Genomic DNA, 21,768 nt, shown 5'->3' with positions numbered 1-21,768 from the left:
TGTTCTAGCCCTGAGGTATTTCACAGCTTGTGTGTTTCTACATGTGTACAGCCAGCCTGACTTCAACCAAACATTACATATATACATTTAGTCCCCTGAAGACCAGCATCATTGTACTGCTGTGCTGTGTGCTCACCTCCAAGCTTTCCAATCCTCCGTGACTTCTGAGACAGTTGAAATGTACATACAAACTGTTACAAAGCCTGTGGATGGTTTTTGTCAGATTTTTTGTTGTTGTGTTTTTTTTTTCTTTTTTTGTTCTTGTCTGAGTTGCTGAGGTTTTGTCTAGGATAAAGTAACAGCAGCAGTTTTGGGTACACCCCTGAGCCTCACCAAGGACAGTATACCTAGCAACAACGCTGTACCTATAACATACAGGGATGTACAAGTGACCTGCAACATTTGTGTCTGCTATGTCACTGAGACAGGCAGACTTTTCGTCTTGGGCGTGTCTTTTTTAAGGATCTCTTGAATTGTGCATTTAAAGTTGCAAGCTCTTTTTAAGTACATTAAATCTGTGAGAAGAAAAATGAACAAAATGGATTACTTGACAAAGGCGTGTGATACGACAGTTGATTCAGTATGGTTACGCCTACAGAAGGTAAGAGAAAGCAAGGAATTTTGTTATTTATTAGTTCACACACTTCCTTGGTTTTACTTAAATCCATTTGCTTGACAGTGGAGCTAAAAACAAGTGCAGCAGGCACTGTGGCAGACAAAGTGTAAATATTTAAGTAGTGCTGTATTTTAAGACTTTTCGACCTGACCACTTTAACCAATATCTGCTTGACAACGTTCTGACAAAGCAACCTTTGTAAAAAAAAAAGAAAAATTTGATTTAATTTTCATGTTTGCTCTGCTTTAATATAAGATTTAATTTCAAAATTGAATATATTATGCCTACTTTGTATTCAGAGTTGCTTTTTGGAAAAATGAAAAGGTGTGAGAATCAGGTTTGTGTAGGGATCAGCCCATCGGTTGAATTTTTTCAAATTGTTTTAGAAAGATAGTGTGCCAGTAGCTAAAGTCGCAGTTTCATATATGTTTGGTGGGCTGAGAATACATCCAGTATGTTCAAAACTGCTTTAAAAATCTAGATTGAAATCAAATGAGAAAACAAAGACATTTAGGGTGATGTTGGCTTTAGATTTGATTTATTTACTTGATTGGCACCAGTATTTTATGCTATGCTCAAAAACATTTCACTAATGTGACTGATTCAGCTTTAGGAGTAAGAGAGCAAGACAGACGAACTTGGGTGAATCGCCAAACCTGGTCAAAATCTGTCCAGGGCCTGCTCTCATGAAGCACTCTTAATGTTACGTTCACTTACCTACCACAGCAACCAGTAGTATAGGCATTATGTCGTCATGGTAGTTGCGAACTCGTAACGTGAAGAGGGCTTCGTGAAGCTGAGCCCTGGCCGTTACAACAGAAGCTTGTCAGACTTTTATACCAAAAGCTAAGTAAGTGATCAATGATCACGTCAGGTCTCTCATGCTAAAACATCTCCTCTCTTAAGGCAGTACATTTTGCATTCTCAAATGTGCATGTATAAAAGTTCAGGGGAATTTTAAGTGGTTGTCATTTTCTGCTGGTTTGATACCTGATCTTTCATTAACAATAATTCTGATGTGAATTTTGATCGGATGTGCTCGTTTTGAGGGTATCATTAGCATGTATGTTGGACAATTCTTCTTGTACATGCAGTTCTTGTAATGGTCAATTTTCCATTCAGATTGCTGACGTACTGGGCTATCAGATGTATACATTTAGAAGAGAAATATGTTAATGGACAACAGTTTGACCTTTGCTCACAATGTCCTGAACATGTAGAACGTGTGTGTTTGCTTTTCTGTCTTTATTTTTAGTCTGAAGTGAAAACAGTAGCATTTATGATTTACACACAGTGGTTTTGCTATTCACATCTGTGGACCTGTGTAATAGCACTGTTACATGTACACATAATGCTTTGATGAAATCATTCATTTTTATCCTGATAAAATGGCTGTGTTACTGGGTGTGTTGTGAAATTTTATGTTCAGTAGTTTGTCTGATTCATGTACTATTGATTTGTTGGCAGTTTAGGGTGACTTGATGTTGGCAGTTTAGAGCGACTTGATTTTGGCAGTTTAGGGTGACTTGATTTTGGCAGTTTAGGGTGACTTGATTTGAAGGCAGAGTAGGTGGCAATCAGCAATCAACAGACCTTCTAAATAAACTTGAATGGTGTTGCATGACAGTTCTAAGATCTAATTTGCCCCTTTGTTGCATACATGTACATGTCTGTGTGGGTCACGTGTGGCAAAGGTGGTCAATTATTTGTGTCCATGGTTAACTTTGGGTGCTCTGGTTTCAACCATCATTTGATTGCTATCATATAAGTGAAATATTCTTAAAAAAGGTGTAAACCAGTAGATGCACCCTGAAAATACATCTGTAAAAAATGATTCCAAATCAAAAGTGTACCGTGTGAAGCAATATTTAGATATGAAGTGTTTGATTTTGGTATTCAGTAATATGCTTGTATTTCCCCCTGGCTTTGTCTGGTTTTCTCCACCAATAAATTTATCCGCTGTACGTGAAACATGCTTTAGAATGGCATTTAAAATAATTACCATAAATTACCATATAACCATTGCACTAAATTGGCTGTTTTTTGCCATAAAGTATATGTACCACATCTGGTAGGCCTACATTTACACTGGAAGATATGTGCCAGGCGTTGTATCTCCAGGTATGAACGATATTACACATATGAGTTACACATACATATAGGTAAATTATAGATATATTTATGATTAGTCTATGATGTAGACATAATATTGAATTGTTTTTGTTGTTACAGTTGAAGCTGATGGAACAGAGGTTGGCAGCCATGAACTGGGAGCCTAAGGAGGTGGATAGACATGTGCTGGAGCTGGAGAACAGCTGTCATGAGAAGGACAAGATCATAACTGATCTCAGACAGCAGCTGGAGGATCAGGTGAGTGTATGTGGTGTAGGGTCAGGAGGTGGGGGCGCCATCAGCCACAAGCTAGGAGCCTTAGGAGGTAGATGGATATGTGCTGGAGCTGGAGAATAGCTGTCATGAGAAGGACAAGATCATAACTGATTTTGAACAACAGATGGAGGATCAGGTGTCTGTGTGCCTTGTGTGGTGGTGGGTGCTATTATAAAATATTGTACACATCAATGTTGAGTGTTGGAGGGATGTGTAAACCTAAAAGCAATATATGACGTCTATACACCTCAAGCTACACCTATGTTCAAGTCATGTACACCTTAGAGCTTCAAAAGAAAGCTCTGTAGATTTATTTTTGTTTGTTTTTTATAAATGTCAGTTTTTAAGTAAAAAAGCTCAGTAAAGCCTAATTATGTACTTATAATATAATGCATGTACTCTGAACTTTGATGTTTTAACCTCTTACTTGGATGGTTGTGGGTTTCTCTCGAGCTCTGCCCAGTTTCCTTTCACCATAATGCTGACTGCCATTATATAAGCTAAAGAAGAAAATTTAAATATCAACCAAATACCATTGAAAAGAGTATACATTTAATCGCAGGTGCATGCCATAAAAAAAATTCTAGTATGTACCTCCAGTTGATATATTATAAATAAAGTCTGCACCAGAATCTGCTGTGGTTGACTCCATTTTGCCTAAGAAGTAAGTCCTGAAGCCTTCTGTGTTAGGAGGAGAAGGTAGCGAATAGTACAGTTCGTTTTTCGCATGACGATCGAGAAACCGGAATGCTGGACGTAGGTTCCAAGTTTACATGAATAAGCCGGCAGTTTTAATGACTCTCATTGGCTGAGAGGCAACACACCCCAGAATAAATTACAGAGCTATAAAGGTGGAGGACGAGACGGACTCTCGTGCCAGATTTGCTGTTTTCAGGCTGTGCATGAATGGCGAGGAAAAATCGCAAAATTATGCAGCAAGCACCACCAGATGGAAAAAAAATATGCTCTTTTCAGCCTACAGTGTCATATTTTTAAGTTTTCTTTTCCTTTAAATATTCTGGAATGCCTGCATAAAACACCAGTCAAGTAAAAAAACAAATATTTGGATGTTTTAAGGCTGTGAGAGAGGAAGGGTATATTGTTACAGTGGGAACAAAGTATAGCAGTATGGGATGGGAAATTGGAAGTCATTATGGGATGGGAAACTGGAAGTCATAAGTGTGGTCAAAACATGTTAACCAGAGAGAGATCCAGTAGTGACCATGTGCTGTGTTATACCAGGCCTCTAAAATGATGCAGTACACTCATATACCCAGCCTTTAGGATAATGTGTCACACCCATGTACTACACTTAGCTGACCTGTGGGATAATGTGTCACACCATGTACTACACTTAGCTGACCTGTGGGATAATGTGACACGCCCTTGTACTACACTTAGCTGACCTGTGGGATAATGTGGCACGCCCTTGTACTACACTTAGCTGACCTGTGAGATAATGCGTCGCACTCATGTACTACACACCAGCCCGGATAGCACAGTTGGTAGAGCGTCCGCTTCGGGACAGGTAGATCCAGGATCAATCCTTGATCGAGTCACACCTAAGACTTTAAAAGAGGAAGTTGTAACTTCTTCGCTTGGCATTCAGCATGAAGGGGATAGTGCAACTGGTTGACCCGTATCAGTATAATGGCTCGGGCGGGGCGGCTTACTTGCCTTCGGTAAGTCGTCTCAGTGAAGCAGCACTAAATAAAAGAGCAGTGGAAATCCCTCCTGCAACAAGAAGGCACATTACACGTACATGCACCCTAATGATTCCTTCGTCGTCATATGACTGAAAAATTGTTGAGTACGACGTTAAACCCCAAGCACTCACTCACTCACTCATGTGGGATAATGTGACATGCCCTTGTACTACACTTAGCTGATCTGTGCCATAATGTGTCACACCCATGTACTACACTTAGCTGACCTGTGGGATAATGCGTCACACCATGTACTATACGTAGCTGACCTGGAGGATAATGTGTCACACCCATGTACTACACTTAGCTGATCTGTGCCATAATGTGTCACACCCATGTACTACACTTAGCTGACCTGTGCCATAATGTGTCACACCCATGTACTACACTTAGCTGACCTGTGGGATAATGTGACACGCCCATGTACTACACTTAGCTGATCTGTGCCATAATGTGTCACACCCATGTACTACACTGAGCTGACCTGTGGGATAATGTGGCACACCCATGTACTACACTTAGCTGACCTGTGCAATAATGTGACACGCCTATGTACTACACAGCTGACTTGTAGGATAATGTGTACACCCATGTACTATGCTTAGCCGTCCTCTGGGATGGTGTGGCACATCAATTCCTTACACTAAGCCCACCCCTAGGGTAATGTGACACACCCATGTACTACACTTTGCCGTCCTCTAGGATGATATGGCACATCAATTCCTTACACTTAGCTGACCTCTAGGGTAATGTGGCACACCGATGTAAGGATTGTAAGGATTTAACTTTTAACTTGTCAGCTCTTCTGACTTTCTTCCCAGAGCAGGAAGCTAATGAGGAGTTTTGTTTATCATGCAAACTCTGCACACCGAGCTGTCGTTGTGAGTGGAAGGTAATAAAAACAGGCTGTATACAGAGATTTGACATTATAGGTCACCACCTGGCCGTCATTAACATACCTAGCCCACCATCACATGTACTTGCACAGTGTACATGCAGTATGACAGGCGCTCATTAACATACATACCCAGCCCACACAGAGTAACACAGCCATAACAGTGCTGCTGATAGCTGGTCACTAGCAATATGGCAGGCAGTTTGAACCCAGCTATGGTAATAACCGTGTTATTCAAGTGCTGCTGATAGCTGGTCACTAACCATATGGCAGGCAGTTTGAACCCGGCCATGGCAAGAACCGTGTTATTCAAGTGCTGCCGATAGCTGGTCACTAGCCATATAGCAGGCAGTTTAAAGCCAGTTATGGCAACGACCGTGTTACTCAAGTGCTGCTGACAGCTGGTCACTAACCATATAGCAGGCAGTTTGAACCCAGCCATGGCAGCGACTGTGTTGTTCAAGTGGTGCTGATAGCTGGTCACTAGCCATATGGCAGGCAGTTTGAACCCAGTTATGGCAACGACCGTGTTATTCAAGTGCTGCCGATAGCTGGTCACTAGCCATACGGCAGGCAGTTTGAACCCAGCTATGGCAAGAACCGTGTTATTCAAGTGCTGCCGATAGCTGGTCACTAGCCATATGGCAGGCAGTTTGAACCCAGCTATGGCAAGAACCATGTTATTCAAGTGCTGCCGATAGCTGGTCACTAGCCATATAGCAGGCAGTTTAAAGCCAGTTATGGCAACGACCGTGTTACTCAAGTGCTGCTGACAGCTGGTCACTAACCATATAGCAGGCAGTTTGAACCCAGCCATGGCAACGACTGTGTTGTTCAAGTGGTGCTGATAGCTGGTCACTAGCCATATGGCAGGCAGTTTGAACCCAGCTATGGCAAGAACCGTGTTATTCAAGTGCTGCCGATAGCTGGTCACTAGCCATACGGCAGGCAGTTTGAACCCAGCTATGGCAAGAACCGTGTTATTCAAGTGCTGCCGATAGCTGGTCACTAGCCATATGGCAGGCAGTTTGAACCCAGCTATGGCAAGAACCGTGTTATTCAAGTGCTGCCGATAGCTGGTCACTAGCCATATGGCAGGCAGTTTGAACCGAGCTATGGCAAGAACCGTGTTATTCAAGTGCTGCCGATAGTTGGTCACTAACCATATGGCAGGCAGTTTGAACCCAGCTATGGCAAGAACCGTGGTATTCAAGTGCTGCTGATAGCTGGTCACTAGCCATATGGCAGGCAGTTTGAACCCAGCTATGGCAAGAACCGTGGTATTCAAGTGCTGCTGATAGCTGGTCACTAGACATATGGCAGGCAGTTTGAACCTATTATTCAACACATGCTTTAGTCATTATATGTTAAGTTCTAAATATTTGCATCTAAATATAAATGCTAAAAATTGATTTCTGTGATTATTTTAAGGGTCAGAAGTAATCTTTGAGTCTAGAAAGTCAGCTCTGTATCTGATTATATGAGAAATGGTTGTAGCCTTCATGCATGCATATTGTAAAATTAAAACCCAAATTTAAAATTTTAGATCCTCATGTACATGTTTATATGTTTATTCAAACTGTTCTATTAAGTGAAGTGAAAATTTAGTAAAATCCTAATTTTAGGTGTGTCTCAAAGGCAGTTGGTATCATTCACCCTAATAAAGTTTAATAACTGGTGGCAGATCATACACCCAGCAGCAACCACAGACTCATTAGTGCGCTGCACAAAACATTTGCACGCACTGTAAGTTCAGTATATCTTCTCAATATGTGGACACTTGATCTGTATAATTAAATGATCTGTCAGCACATCATCGCTTTACCACTACAGAACTGATTAACCTCTCACCTTTTCCCAGCAACCTTTGACAAATTCCTGATACTGGCTGCCTGGGAGGTTTGCACCTGCCTGTCATTAACATCTGTATTATGTGTCTTCTGGCAAGATAAAGCCAAGCTATTATGAATCACCATGGGAATAGTAAGAGTGTAGTGTTTCAGTTTGCCCTCAGAGCTGTCCAGGTTATTGCAGAAAATTTATCAAATATCAGTGTTATCTGGCCATACTTAGTTAGTCAGTTAAGGTAAGGGTGGCTCCCACTACTAACATATCAAAGTTCAAATCCAACTTTTTTCCAGTTGTGAAATTCTTGGCCAGGTGAAGTGTCTATATACCCGTATATGCCTGTTCACAAGACAGTATCTTGACAAGCACTGCAGTATCTTGACAAATATCTTCAATTTTAAAGGACATCAGTGAAGAAAAGTTAAATTGCAAAATATTGATCATGCTCTTCTGTGTTTCATTTTGTTGATCTTTTTGAAGAGTGAGTCAGATTTTCTTTTGTGAATATTGTACTTCTTGTGTTTGTTTAACTTTTTGGGGTGTGAGTGAAAAATGATTTTAGAATGGAGAGCATTTTTACAAGGATTTGATTCATAAATTATAAAGTGTATCAGAAAGAATGATTTCATTATACATTTTAGTACAAACTGTTAAAACTATGTACATGTAGTTGAATAAGAGTCCCACATTTGGTTGCCAAAAACCAAAATTTCTAAATACCATACCACATCTGTAGGATCCATTGTATCCTCTTTGGGACAAGATTATCCCCTTGTATTACAGAAATCTCAGAGACAGCAAGATGCTCGGGTCGTCGAAGAGAAGGCAATGCGCATCAAAGACTGGGTGTCCCGTAAACTACAGGAGGTAAGTCTTCTCTGACTTGGTGGAACTGATCACATAAAATAATTGCTGTGTCGTTAACACGTGCTGAGAGGTTAAAGGTCTAGTGTAGTTGTACATATTTCTGCACAAACATCAGTTGTTATACATCATTGTATTTACATTGCATGTTTTATGACATGTTTCACCATAACCTGAAACAAATGTACAGCCTAAGGTATGGTTTTACAAGCATATCACAGTTTATAAATAAGCATACATGTAGATGTAAAAGATTGTACACAGTCAAATACAATCCTGTGTAGCATCCTTCACCCTTAAACTTTTTATATATTATACATTGTTCTGCACACAGTGTGGCTGGCTTAGGTCAGTATAACAGCTCACTAGCCAGCAAATTAGCCAGTGTTATTCCATACATCAACATCTCACCATTCAAATCAAACCAGTTATTCATTAGTCGTCAGCCAGTCTCACTATTCAAATCAAACCAGTTATCCATCAGCCAGTCTCATCATTCAAATCAAACCAGTTATCTATCAGCCAGTCTCATCATTCAAATCAAACCAGTTATCTGTCAGTCGTCAGCCAGTTTCACCGTTCAAATCAAACCTGTTATCTATCGTTCGTCAACCAGTCTCACCGTTCAAATCAAACCAGTTATCCATCAGCCAGTCTCACTATTCAAATGAAACCAGTTATTCCTCATCCAGTCTCATCATTCAAATCAAACCAGTTAGCTGTCAGTCGTCAGCCAGTTTCACTGTTGAAATCAAACCAGTTATCTATCAGCCGTCAACCAGTCTCACTGTTTAAATCAAACCTGTTATTCATCAGTCAGTCTCACTGTTCAAATCAAACCAGTTATCCATCAGTCGTCAACCAGTCTTACTGTTCAAATCAAACCAGTTATCCATGTCGTCAACCAGTCTCACCGTTCAAATCAAACCAGTTATCCATCAGCCGTCAGCCTGCCTCACCCTATACATGTATAACATTGTTTTATAGCATAAAACCTGGTATACATTCCACGTTGTGGCATCACACCATAAAACTTGCTTCACCTTGAAACAATTTACACTATATAATAGCATACAAGATACATGCACTTCATCATGACTCCTTGTACTCTTCATGACCCCATATAACACAGTTCATGACTCTTTGTACCATACATCACACCATATAACACAGTTCACCATGACACCTTGTAGACTATATGACACCATGTACACTACATGACACCATATAACACACTTAATCATGACACCTTGTACACTACATGACACCATGTATAACAATTCACCATCAGATATTGTGCACTACATGACACCGTATTACATGGTTCTCCATCAAGCACTGAATCTGTCATGATATACTATTCCCCAAACCAGTCATCCTTCAGTGAAGAGCCAGTCTGACCATGTCTGTTGTTTCTGTGTACCATGTAGCTGGAGCAACAGAACCAAGACTTACAGACAGAGAACGAGATCCTGCAGGATCAGCTAGAGATCTTAAGAGAGCGCCTGCAGGCTTTGCCATCCATGGCTGCCAAAGAGATCTTTCGGGCCAGTCTTCAGGTCAGTAGTCTTATAATACCGATAATATGTTCAAGCTACAGGCTGTAGGCACTGACATGTTCACCTGTTCATATTCAGATCTCTATTAACTACTCATAGACAGATGAGCTATTTTGATATTTAGATAGTACAGATGTTTTCAATCACCATTTGGTAGTTCACAGTCTGATAAAAATATTTTTTAATGATATTATATGTAATAATAATATCTTTATTTATGGAAGGTAGTTCGGTCAATTTACAATGAAACTGTTCTTCCCCAAGGCCTCCACAGAGAAAACAATATGTAGGACATATACTTCAGTCAAGAAAAGACGTCAGTATATATATAACAAGATAAAGCATCATGTAGTTGTGACACATACATTCATACATACGAATCTGTTCTTAACAATTTGCATGCATTTGGACGCTTAAAATAAAATCCTCTCTGTTGTCTTAGAGTTGTGTACACGTGTAGTCAGGTACAGTACTGATAATAAATGTTTTGCTCTTTTCCTGCATTAGGAATGTGGTTCCCGACGGACATCTCACTCAAGCTCTCCCCCCGAGATACCCCAGCGTCCCTCTGCAGCAGTCCTCAACTCCATGAGGCTGGGGGTGGGGTGTGAAGGGAGTGATGGGGCAGGGGACAGCCACATCCACCTGCAGGACTCTGCGTCCGAGGACTCAGACGACAGCATGGAGGACATGGAACAGACGGAAACTGACCCTGTATACCAGGAGATTGACAGAAACCATGAGAGCAAATACGAACCAAAGAGAGCCTTCCCACCACAGATCAAGATAGAGCGTAAGGTGTTCCAGGAGGCGCATCTGCTAGACTCGCTGGTCAGCTCCAGTAATGGAAGTGAGGAACCCCTGAATCGATCTCATCGCCTCTCACAGGCACAGTCCCACACATCCAGCACCTCTGACAGGAACGATGAGGCGACAAACACGGGCTCACCCAATGGAGGAGACGAAGAGGATGGGGACTCAGAGGAGACTGCCGTGTCTCTCACGCTGTCACTCAACTCTCCCAGAACGCCCCTCACTCCGCTGTTCCCTCAAGCTCCGCCCACAACGCCAGCAGGGTCCCTAACAGAAGTGTATAACGGCAGGGACAAGCAGCACCCACTCTCTGACCCCACAGACAGTAATATGGCCTTCATGGCCACTTTGCCACGCAGCAAATGCAGTACCTTCAAACCCAGCCCTGTATATATTCAGTCCCAGTTGTCCAGCAAGCAACCATACGGACAGACTGACAACAGGTCGTACCACATGGAGTATAATAGTGCAATATCCGAGCCTAACCTAGGCCATCAGTCCCGAAGTACCAGCAAACCAAATACACCCACATCCAAGTCTTCTGCTTCCTGGGTAACACATTCTGTTTGTATTCTGCAATATGATAAGACAGTTAAGAAGAACAAATTGGTTAAATTAACGTAACAAGCATAGAAATAGTGTTACCTGCACTCAGTGCACTTTGACCCATTTTTGCTGATACCATTGTATTCACCACTTGTAGTGTGTTTTTTAGCTTGCCTGTATAAAGTACAGATGTACTTTATGTCTTACCTTGAGCATCAGGGTCCCATAATGGAGGAAGCAATGATATTAGTGATATCTTAAAAAGGACTACAGGTATTGAGCGTAGGGTTTGCACGCATGCAGAGCACATTAGCAGGAATGCACACATTCCTTCATTGATTGGATGTGTGAATATTAAATTACTGAATTCCTGATTTAGTGCATTGTGTATTACAATCAGTGTTAAACATAGTGTTAAGATTGGTATCTTAAAAAGTATTGTATATTTTGACCTGAAGTTTTATATGCACATAAAGCACAATGGCACAAGGAGGGGGGGGGGGGAGGGTTCATCGCTGATGCTCTGTGAGCATATTAATTAGCGATTCTAAGTTACATACTGACATCAGATGAATACGAGATGAATTGTCATGCAGCACAGTGAAGACATCTCTGGACCATGTATACTTGGCTACATATAGATGTGAGAGGGCAGCCCAGTTTCCTCCCACCATAATGCTGGCCGCTGTCATATTCGTCAAACATTCATGAGTATAAAAACTCCAATCAAAAAAATAAATATATAAAAGGGCAGTGTACGGATTATTGTATGGTTTGTATTATACATGGCTGTCAGACATGTAATGTTATGTTCCCCTTCCCTCCTCAGGAAAACAGGATACAGGCATATACCGAGAGTGGGAAAAGTGTAAAAAGTCAACAAGGCAAAAATCTGAATGGTGTGTATACTCATCTGTGCCCTAAGTTAGTGCATTGCGAATCTGTAGAAAAACAAGTGCATATGTAGATATAACAATTATATCTTAAGTAATTTGATTTTTTTATTTATTTGATTGGTGTTTTATGCCGTATTCAAGAATGTTTCACCAAAACGATGGCATCCTGAATTATGGTGGGTGGAAACCGGGCAGAGAGGAAGCCAGCATGAGCTGGACTTAAACTCAGCGACCACATTGATGAGAGGCTCCTGGGTCATTACGCTGCACTTGCGTGCTAACCAACTGAGCCACGAAGGCCCTCTAAGTAATTTGAATTTGGACATGCAGTAAACAGTTGACATGTGGCAGGTGTAAGTTATTATATCTCAGACTACTCTGAATGCATGTCAGAATTTTTCTGAAGTTTTACCAACAGCATTTCATTTTTTTTCATCCTTTTAATGATTAAGATTTTTACATTTATTAGAAAAAAAAATCTCAACAAAATAGAGTACGTAGGATTTCTGCTGAGTGTGTGCTTTGCAGTGGAGTTTGTAAACTTGCCAGTGTTTGTATATTGTTATATAATATTAAGCGCACAGTAAAACATCAAGCAGTTATACGGATACATATTATATTATACATATATTACTCATGTATTGGCTTAAGGATGTGTTCATTTGTAAGGACATACCACAGCTTTTGTGATTTGATAGGAGCCTCCCTTTGCTTGTCTGTTACAGATGCCTCAGTCCCGGTGTGTGAAGCCTTCAGCACTAGTCACTTGTACAGAGATAACACAGTCCCGGTCTACGCCACACTTAAAGGGGTAAGCTGATCAGACTTCTCCAAGTGTTGTGTGAAATGCTGTAGTAGAGACTAGACTAGGTAGTTAGCATGCCAACGTGAGGCTCTCACCTTTCACCAATGCAGTCACTGTGAGTTTGTCCAGCTTTTGCTAGCTTACTCTCCCCCATACATGGGAAGGACTCTCAGCAACTTGTGGATGGTCATGGTTTTCCCCCGAGCTCTGCTCGGTTTCCTCCCACCATAATGCTGCATGCAGTCATATAAGTGAAATATTCTGGAGTGCAGCGTAAAACACCAGTCAAATAAATAAATAGAGACTACGCCTACTAGATTATTAGCCGGCTAGAGGCTTGCTTTCATATCCAGCCCTAGATTCATCAGATATTTGTCTAATATTTTATGGGGTTAGATGATTTCTCTTCCCACAGTTTCATCCAGTCATAAACCTGACTTCCTTGTATAAATAACTTTGAGTATCATTGAAATATCTTGTCGTAACAAGGCTGTTCTACTTTGCTGCAGAAAGCTGCACAGATACGGAGCACGCCATTCACTGAAGATTCCCCCTCTGATTCTTCTGACAATGAGGACATCCCTGTTGCCATGACAACGAATTTAACAGCAGCAGGAGGTACAGCAACAACCACCTTCACACGGGAAGCTGTTATGACTGTGGCAGGCCCGTGCAACACAAAAACAACGACCTCTACAACCGTCCGAAAGCTGCCGGCCAGTCACAGTAGCTCTGGAGCTATGAAGAGAGGTAGGTGGGATTTTAGAGGAGGTATTGGAAAACTCAATACATGGTAGTGTCTCATGCACTGGGGAAAACAGTGTTCAAGCTTACCAAACCTAACACAAAGGGAAAACACAACAATAGAACGAAAATGTTCCTACAGGAAACAAGGATGATGCTTACAGTATCTATACAGAGTCATTTTACAAGGGAGACAAACACGAAGTCCAAGTCTTGGAGGTTAATGGGAGCAGCCATTGTGTGATGGACTACCATAGTTGTGCAGAATAATATACATGTAGTTTTCCATGTAATTTTCACCAGTATGATGTGAATATCTGTACGTCATGTGTGGGAAAGCTGGTCAGTAACTTGCTAGATGTCTGTGTTTTAACCTGGACACTTGTTTCATCCACTTATAAACAGTCAGCCATTATGTTAATGAAAGAAATATCAAGTATTACATTAAGCAACAATCAAAAGATTAAATCAAATAAAGTTAGGACCATGTATTGTTCATGAGACTAAATCTCTGCAAATAAAATATGTTTAAAAGTGGAAAGAAAGTAAATTTAAAATACATATGTAAAGTTAAATTGGAACATGGTAATGTGCAAATAGATAGCACTACCATGATGATGATAGGTTGTTTTGTGTATGGCCAGGTGTGTCCAGCTCATCCATTGGCTCAGAAACCTCCAGTGATTATGCACTTCCTCCAGACGAAGCTTCCAGTAAAAGTGATTCAGAAAACTCTGAGCCAGAACAGAAGCTCCTGAAGTACACTACAGATTCTGCCAAGAGAGTAAGTCTGGGAGAATCCACCTGTGGGAACAGCAAATTTTTGTTGGGATATAAACCATTTTCCCATTTTTGTATAGTACTCATACGGTATTTACATGGTAGGCTCGAAGAGTCATGCCACTGGTAATTGATGAGTGAAATTATTACACATGCGAGATGTTCTCAAAAGATGATTTGAATTTCCAGCTCAGAGAATGTATGTCAATGTCAGACCATGTGTCCTGTTAAAAATAATTTAAGAAAATATATAGCTTTATTTTGTACTTGTGTCTTGCTTGCTACATATATGTGTACAATGTAGGCAGTTTTGTCTCGTAATAGTTTCTGACCCTGAATTCTTGTTCTTGAATTAAAATGTAATTGATGTAATTATAAAGAGTGATAAAACAGACAAAAAGTATTAAGTTATTGTGTAAATTTGCTCATGTGTTAAAATGGATATGGAATAGAAATAAATAAATGAGAAATTGAGGTTCTTTGAATATTTAATGAGATATTTAGTGTAGATTGTACATTTGCAGGACACCTTGGAGAGGTGTGGCTATTTGTCCAAGCTGGGAGGGAAGGTGAAGACTTGGAAACGACGCTGGTTTGTTCTCAGGGATCAGGAAATACTCTACTACAAATCACAGGTGAGCTCTTTAGTTTAGATACTGAACAATCTCTACCACTATGGTACATCTTACAACAAAGTACAAGGAAACAAGGAAATGTAAAAAAATACAGAATCTGGGCCATGTATGTATTTGCATGTACCTGTAATGTCATGTTTAAAGGTAAAATTTATTTATTTATTTGATTGGTGTTTTATGCCGTACTCAAGAATATCTCACTTATACGATTATGGTTGGAGGTAACCGGGCAGAGCCCGGGGGAAACCCACGACCATCCGCAGGTGGTTGGCAGACCTTCCCACTTACGGCCGGAGAGGAAGCCAGCATGAGCTGGACTTGAACTGACAGCGATCACATTGGTGAGAGGCTCCTGGGTCATAACGCTGCACTAGCGTGCTAACCAACTGAGCCACGGAGGCCCCCTGTTTAGAGGTAAAAATGTTTTTTTTTATTTTGAAGATGCTGGTGTATGCAGATTACAGCCTGGTCCTAACTTCAGATCCCATTGCATGTCGTTGTAAAGGAGGTCCAATTTTTTTTGACCGTGCTGCTCAGATTCAGATGGAATCCTACGTGTACATCAGTATTGAATCCGCGCTGATGAATCGCTAATCATTTAGGCTTATCTGTCTTTTTGTTTTTTTATCTCACAGCATGATGCATTACGCAAACCTCAGGGAATAATACAACTGGACAGCAGTAGTCGAATAGCCAGATCTCATGGAGAAGTCACTTTTGAGGTGAGAGATAAAGACAGCCCAGACTCCTCTACATTTTCATACCCAAAAAGGCAACTTGCCCAAACGTGTGGGATGCAATGCATCATTTTGCGACCTTTTCAACCACCACTGCGACGAATAATTTGAAGCATTCTGAGAGGACTGTCTGGTGTGGAGAAATAATTTGTCTGTACTGGCAAACTGGAAGGCTTAACAAATATGTAAGGTTTCCAGTCAAATGCAGTTTTAACAGTCACAGTAGGGACGAAAACCACAGATGCACTGTAGATAGAACATTTATGTGATTGGAATTCAGGTGTGATCTGAATATCTGTGTCTTGGTTTTGATAGATAGCAAATGTATCTTATAGGAATGTACCTATCTTAATACTGATTTGACAGAAATTTTGATATTCTCTAAATGTGTGTCACTTTGGGTTTTTTTTTTTCACAGATCACAAACAATAAAAGAACATATTATTTAACAGCAGACAGTCCATCAGAAATGGAGAAGTGGATAAGATGTGAGTATGAGCTACACAGTCCAGTCAGCATCTGTTTGCACCAGTCATGTTGTACCAATTCACTCAGACTTGTTCATGGAGGCTACGTACCCACATACAATGTTCTCTGAATTTAATGAGACTTATTCTCTGTATTTATGGAAGTGAGACAAAATGTCACTTTGATGACCAGTGACATCCTAATTTATTTAATCTTTTTGCATTTGGTTCTGCGGTATATGTTAGTGTTTGTCTCTTTTGGAAGCAACCAAAATTGTTAGTAATGTTTGACAATTAGACAACATTTATATTGCTATGTGTATGTTTATTTCAGCGGTACAGAAAGCTTTAAAACGCCAAGCAGCTAGCTTCCTACTTGATAATGTGGGCACAAAAACTGTTCTGAAGGGATGGCTGACCAAGGTAGACAACTGTTACCCTTTACTTTCCTGTCTCTTGAAGTATTTTGCATGGTCCGTGTATGTCTTATACAGATGATTCTATTGAGGTGTAAACATAGTTTTAGTATGTGACCCCCACATGATACCTCCAGGACTAATGGGCCAATGTTCACCAAATTTACCCTCAAGCTCCGTGACATGGGTCTTATAGTAAATAAACTTTATGGGTTTGTTCATTCATTTATCCATTCATCAAAATTATGACTTATGAGATTAAGGACGAGCCCTAAATACTGGTAAACTTTTCTGATATGTCCGGTTCGTTTGTCCAGTAATCAATATTTTGACATTGTGGCAAGCAATAACCGCATCCGTTTGATATGTCAAGAGGGACTGGGCTGAACTGAATGGGAAGCTTGAGGACGAGCTACACGGAAGATCCAAATCACAATACAGTGTATCGTCTTCTGTGACGTTTGCAGTGCATGTGTACTTCATATATGTTGGATGAGGACACATAAGCCGATAACTGTGATGTAATGAAGGAAAGCTTTGGTTCACAGCTTTGGACTGTCTTGATACGGGCGGGACAGAGCTTTACCATTCCCCTTTGAATCAACTTAGGTTTGAAGTGTAATTACATTGCACATAAGAATGGATCACCTTTTGAAGTGTTGATATATTCATTTCTCCAGCAGCCTGATTATTTTTTGGGGCCAGGTTGATCTGTGGTATATTTGATTAAAGGGAAGGCTTTTGGAAGGGGGTAGACAAATGTTTAGATTCTAATTTAAGTGTAGTTTAGTAGAGCATATGGAGATCAAAATGTGCTATGATGTTGCAATTCTGTTCACCATGGATGCTTTCTGGAGCATGTAGAAGTGTCATCTACAATGTAGGTTTATGAATGTAACATTTTGACAAAGGTAGTAACATTGTTGTCAAGTGAATCTCCTTTGTCATGGTAATAAATCTAGAATTGTATTTCCATAAAGAGCATCTTCTAAGTCTTAATCAAGGATTCAGATAACTGTTCACCAAATGCTTAATTCCTCCCAAAAAAGGTTGACCTCAACCAGTTTTAATTTTTCCTTCAGGCTGTCAAAAATATTAACTTGGGTAAAAATTATTTCAGGCTTAAATTTGATTTATATTAATACATGTTAATTGTGAATCTTTATTTTGAATTCAGGCAAAGAATGGTTCCACCAGAAAGTGTTTTTGTGTTTTGTTGGGAAGACACATTCTATATTATAAAACATCCTCAGACAAGGTGAGTGACAGGTCCTCGGTAACTTGTCAAAGGCCTGTGGTTTATACAGAGGGTGCACATTGGTGTCATCTATTAGTAAAACGGACTAACATCATTTGAGTGAAATATTGCTGATAATGGTTTTAAAAACCAATCAAATAAATAAACACTCGAAAGGAATTTGTAAATAACATAATTTTTAGTGTCATAAGGCTATCTAAATCCCCATTATTTGACAAAATTTAATTGGAGCAATAATTATGGTGGCACTCTGTTTTTTAATTTTACAAGTATTTTGTTAGCATTGTTAAATAAATATGTACTACCTTAGACTGACTTGTGCCTTAAATCAGTGATGTTCTTATTTTCCTCACAGATCCCTATAGGTCAGTTACACTTACAAGATGCCAGGGTAGAGGAAATTGAAAGAACATGCGAGTCTGATGAAGAGTTTGAGTCTGGATCTGTACAGAGGCATGTTCTGGCCATCTGGCCACAATGTCAGGGGCCTACCTATCTGATTTTACCTACCAAACAGGAAAAGGTGAGATAACTCCTGACACCTGTGCAGATATACACCACACATAATGGCCATCTGGCCACAGTGTCAGGAACCTACCTACCTGATCTTACCTACCAAACAGGAAAAGGTGAGATAACTCCTGACACCTGGTCATATACACTGGCCATCTGGCCACAGTGTCAGGAACCTAAATACCTGATCTTACTAACCAGACAGGAAAAGCTGAGATAACTCCAGACACCTGTGCAGATATATGCACGCACACTGGCCATCTTGCCACTACCTAGGATTGCCACTACCTGTCTGATCTTACCAACCAAACAGAAAAAGGTGAGACACACATACACACATACTGGCCATAGTGCCAGGGGCCTACCTACCTACCTGACTTACCAACCAGACAGGAGAAGGTGAGATAACTCCTGACTCCTGGTCCACCTTGCCACAGTGTCAGGAACCTACCTACCTGATCTTACTAACCAGACAGGAAAAGCTGAGATACCTCCTGAGACCTTTGCAGATATACACACACACTCTGGCCATCTGGCCACAGTGTCAGGAACCTACCTACCCAATCTTACCAACCAGACAGGAGAAGGTGAGTTAACTTCTGACACCTTTGCAGATATACACACACACACTGGCCATCTGGCCACAGTGTCAGGGGCCTGCCTACCTGATCTTACCAACCAGACAGGAAAAAGTGAGTTAACTTCTGACACCTTTGCAGATATACACATACCCACCGGCCATCTGGCCACAGTGTCAGGGGCCTGCCTACCTGATCTTTCCAACCAGACAGGAGAAAGTGAGTTAACTTCTGACACCTTTGCAGATATACACATACACACCGGCCATCTCGCCACAGTGTCTGGAACCTACCTACCTGATCTTACCAACCAGACAGGAGAAGGGGAGTTAGCTCCTGACACCTTTGCAGATATACATACACACATACTGGCCATCTGGCCACAGTGTCAGGAACCTGCCTACATGATCTTACCAACCAGGCAGGAGAAGGTGAGATAACTCCTGACACCTTTGCAGATATACACATACACACTGGCCATCTCGCCACAGAGTCCGGGGCCTGCCTACCTGATCTTACCCACCAAACCGGAAAAGGTGAGATGATATCTGGTCTTACATACATACTGGCTGTCTGGGAGACAGTTTCAGGGGTGACAAGAAACACATGGGAGCAGGTTGTGGTCCAGCGGCTTGAGTCATTGGCTCTCAGTCACTAGGACTCGAGGTGCAGGTTCAAATCCAGCCTTGGGAAGTGAATTTGCAGATTCAGTCCTCAAGCTCGACTGATGCAAAAGGACAACTTTAGATTTGAACTGATACATAAGGGAGGATGGAATTTGGTCATGAACAATAATCCTCTTATGCGATCCTCATGAGAAGGTTTGTGACAGGCTTCGTTTAACCTTTTGTGTACATTTCAGGATTCATGGCTGTATCACTTGACTGTGGCAGCTGGAGGGGGCACAGGGAATGTGGGGACAGAGTATGAGCAAATCATCTCTAAGCTGATGGAGGTGGATGGAGATGCTGGTGAGTGGGGACAAAGTCATGACCATCTGGTTAGTTGGATAGACATAAACATGGGTATGAAATAGCTAACCAGTTATAAAGATGGGCATTTACATGTATAATGAACTCTGTGCTGTGAAGTGCACCAATTGATCCATTTAACCCTGAGCTTGGCTGCTGTATAATTGAATTGCACTACTTATGTAAGTTGATGTCATTTGAATATCATGTAATTTTTTTCATGTTACCTTGTGATGGATGGATGTTATTTTCACTTATTCAAGTTACGCGAGTGCATTGATTTTCTTTACTATTTATGTAGTAGATTTGTCAACTTGAACCAAAAAAATCTCCTAACTTTTACCATGCCACCACATGCAGCTTGCACTTTTCTCTACAATGTATCAAAAAAATCAGCCTAGCATGATTGCCATTTTTTCCAGTTGTGGATGCTGGAAGTGAAGTCATGGCCTTTTGTTACCTTGGTGACCTCTAGGGGGTGGGTAGTAACACTGTGGGAAAAGTTTTCAGTTCCATCCAAAACAGACAAAATTCTGGTACATTTTAACTAGGTGCAAGATAGCTGTGCAGATATTATACTGTATCAACAACCTAAAATGTCTGTCAGGCAATATTACCCAATCAGTGCTCCTTCACCCTTCAGTTCAGATACAAATCTTTGACCAATTTGCCAGAGTTGTGCATGTGTATCCTCTCAGTAGTCACAACTGTGATTGTTTTGCAGGATCTGTGTTCTGGAAACATCCAATGGTGCTACACAGTAAAGAACCAATCAACCGTCCCCTTACAACCCTACCTTCAGAAGAGCTTCAGGAATTGGCTGTTGACTTGTTCAAGGTTAGCTCTTGTATTATATGAACTGAGAATTGTTGGTCACAGAAATTGTTGGTGTGAATATGGTTTTTGTTTGAATTATGACAGAATTTGAGAGTCAATAATGTAAGCAATGGTTATTGGTCTAAAACAGAAATTGTGTCGCAGTTCTAGTGACCTCTTATTCTGAGCTCTAGTGACCTCTCCTTATCAGTTCTGGTGACCTTTCATCCACAGTAAACTGATGGCCATAGTTTCATTATTAGAACTTATTATAAGTCTTAGAATTCTAAATATAGTTGATGTTATTTCTCATGACTTACGTTTGCATACTTGTTTATGACATTAGTTTATACTCTGCAATAGTTATGGAATGTACCTTACTTTCACATTTTGGGCTTTAATATTCTCTTGTTCCATTCAAGTTTGAGAAATTCAAATAGAAAGCAACAATTGGTATATCGTTTATTTGTTGTGTAAGTATTATGCAAGGCATGATATGATCAACACTGCTTATTTCCACCACAGTTTACTTTGAATAATCAAGGTTAGAGTATAAGAATGGTCTCTTTTTTTCTCTTTAGAGCCTGAAGGAGTTCATGTGTACTGTGATAGAGTCACCTACTATAGACTTTCATGTGACTTTGGCACAGTCCATGTTACAAACCTGCCTTGATCACCCGCAGCTGCAAAATGAACTCTACTGTCAGCTTGTTAAACAGACATGTCGGCATCCTGTGCAACAGAAAACATCAGTCCAGGTAATCAGCTAGTAATAATTGTTCAGTTACCTGAATTTAAACATTATTTTGGGTTTTGTACAAGTAATTGCGCATAATTAAATTTGCAGGCGTGCATTAAAATGATCATAAAATGTTATTTATTTGATGATATGAAAATATTTCTCTCATGTAATTGCA

General features: G+C 40.5%; 1 protein-coding gene across 3 annotated transcripts in view; it reads left to right on the top strand.

Annotated features, from left to right (window-relative positions):
• LOC135466497 (pleckstrin homology domain-containing family H member 1-like) overlaps positions 1-21,768 on the top strand; it is a 71,214-nt gene that overhangs the window by 35,770 nt on the left and 13,676 nt on the right. For 2 of the 3 annotated variants that reach the window (XM_064744012.1, XM_064744011.1), the window contains 17 exons: positions 2,849-2,986; positions 8,237-8,320; positions 9,748-9,876; positions 10,384-11,241; positions 12,065-12,134; positions 12,857-12,942; positions 13,446-13,686; positions 14,325-14,464; positions 14,985-15,095; positions 15,731-15,817; positions 16,251-16,320; positions 16,634-16,722; positions 17,893-17,973; positions 18,329-18,496; positions 19,927-20,035; positions 20,760-20,872; positions 21,433-21,609. In XM_064744012.1, the coding sequence (XP_064600082.1) occupies positions 2,849-2,986; positions 8,237-8,320; positions 9,748-9,876; positions 10,384-11,241; positions 12,065-12,134; positions 12,857-12,942; positions 13,446-13,686; positions 14,325-14,464; positions 14,985-15,095; positions 15,731-15,817; positions 16,251-16,320; positions 16,634-16,722; positions 17,893-17,973; positions 18,329-18,496; positions 19,927-20,035; positions 20,760-20,872; positions 21,433-21,609 (2,751 nt within the window). Of the gene's footprint in view, positions 1-464; positions 602-2,848; positions 2,987-8,236; positions 8,321-9,747; positions 9,877-10,383; positions 11,242-12,064; positions 12,135-12,856; positions 12,943-13,445; positions 13,687-14,324; positions 14,465-14,984; positions 15,096-15,730; positions 15,818-16,250; positions 16,321-16,633; positions 16,723-17,892; positions 17,974-18,328; positions 18,497-19,926; positions 20,036-20,759; positions 20,873-21,432; positions 21,610-21,768 lie in introns of those variants that run through there. The other variant, XM_064744013.1, reaches the window with a different exon arrangement.

This window comes from Liolophura sinensis, chromosome 6 (genome assembly GCF_032854445.1).
Source record: "Liolophura sinensis isolate JHLJ2023 chromosome 6, CUHK_Ljap_v2, whole genome shotgun sequence".
NCBI lineage: Eukaryota > Metazoa > Mollusca > Polyplacophora > Chitonida > Chitonidae > Liolophura > Liolophura sinensis.
Note: the sequence above shows the minus strand (reverse complement) of the source record. Positions and strands in the feature narration are given on the sequence as shown.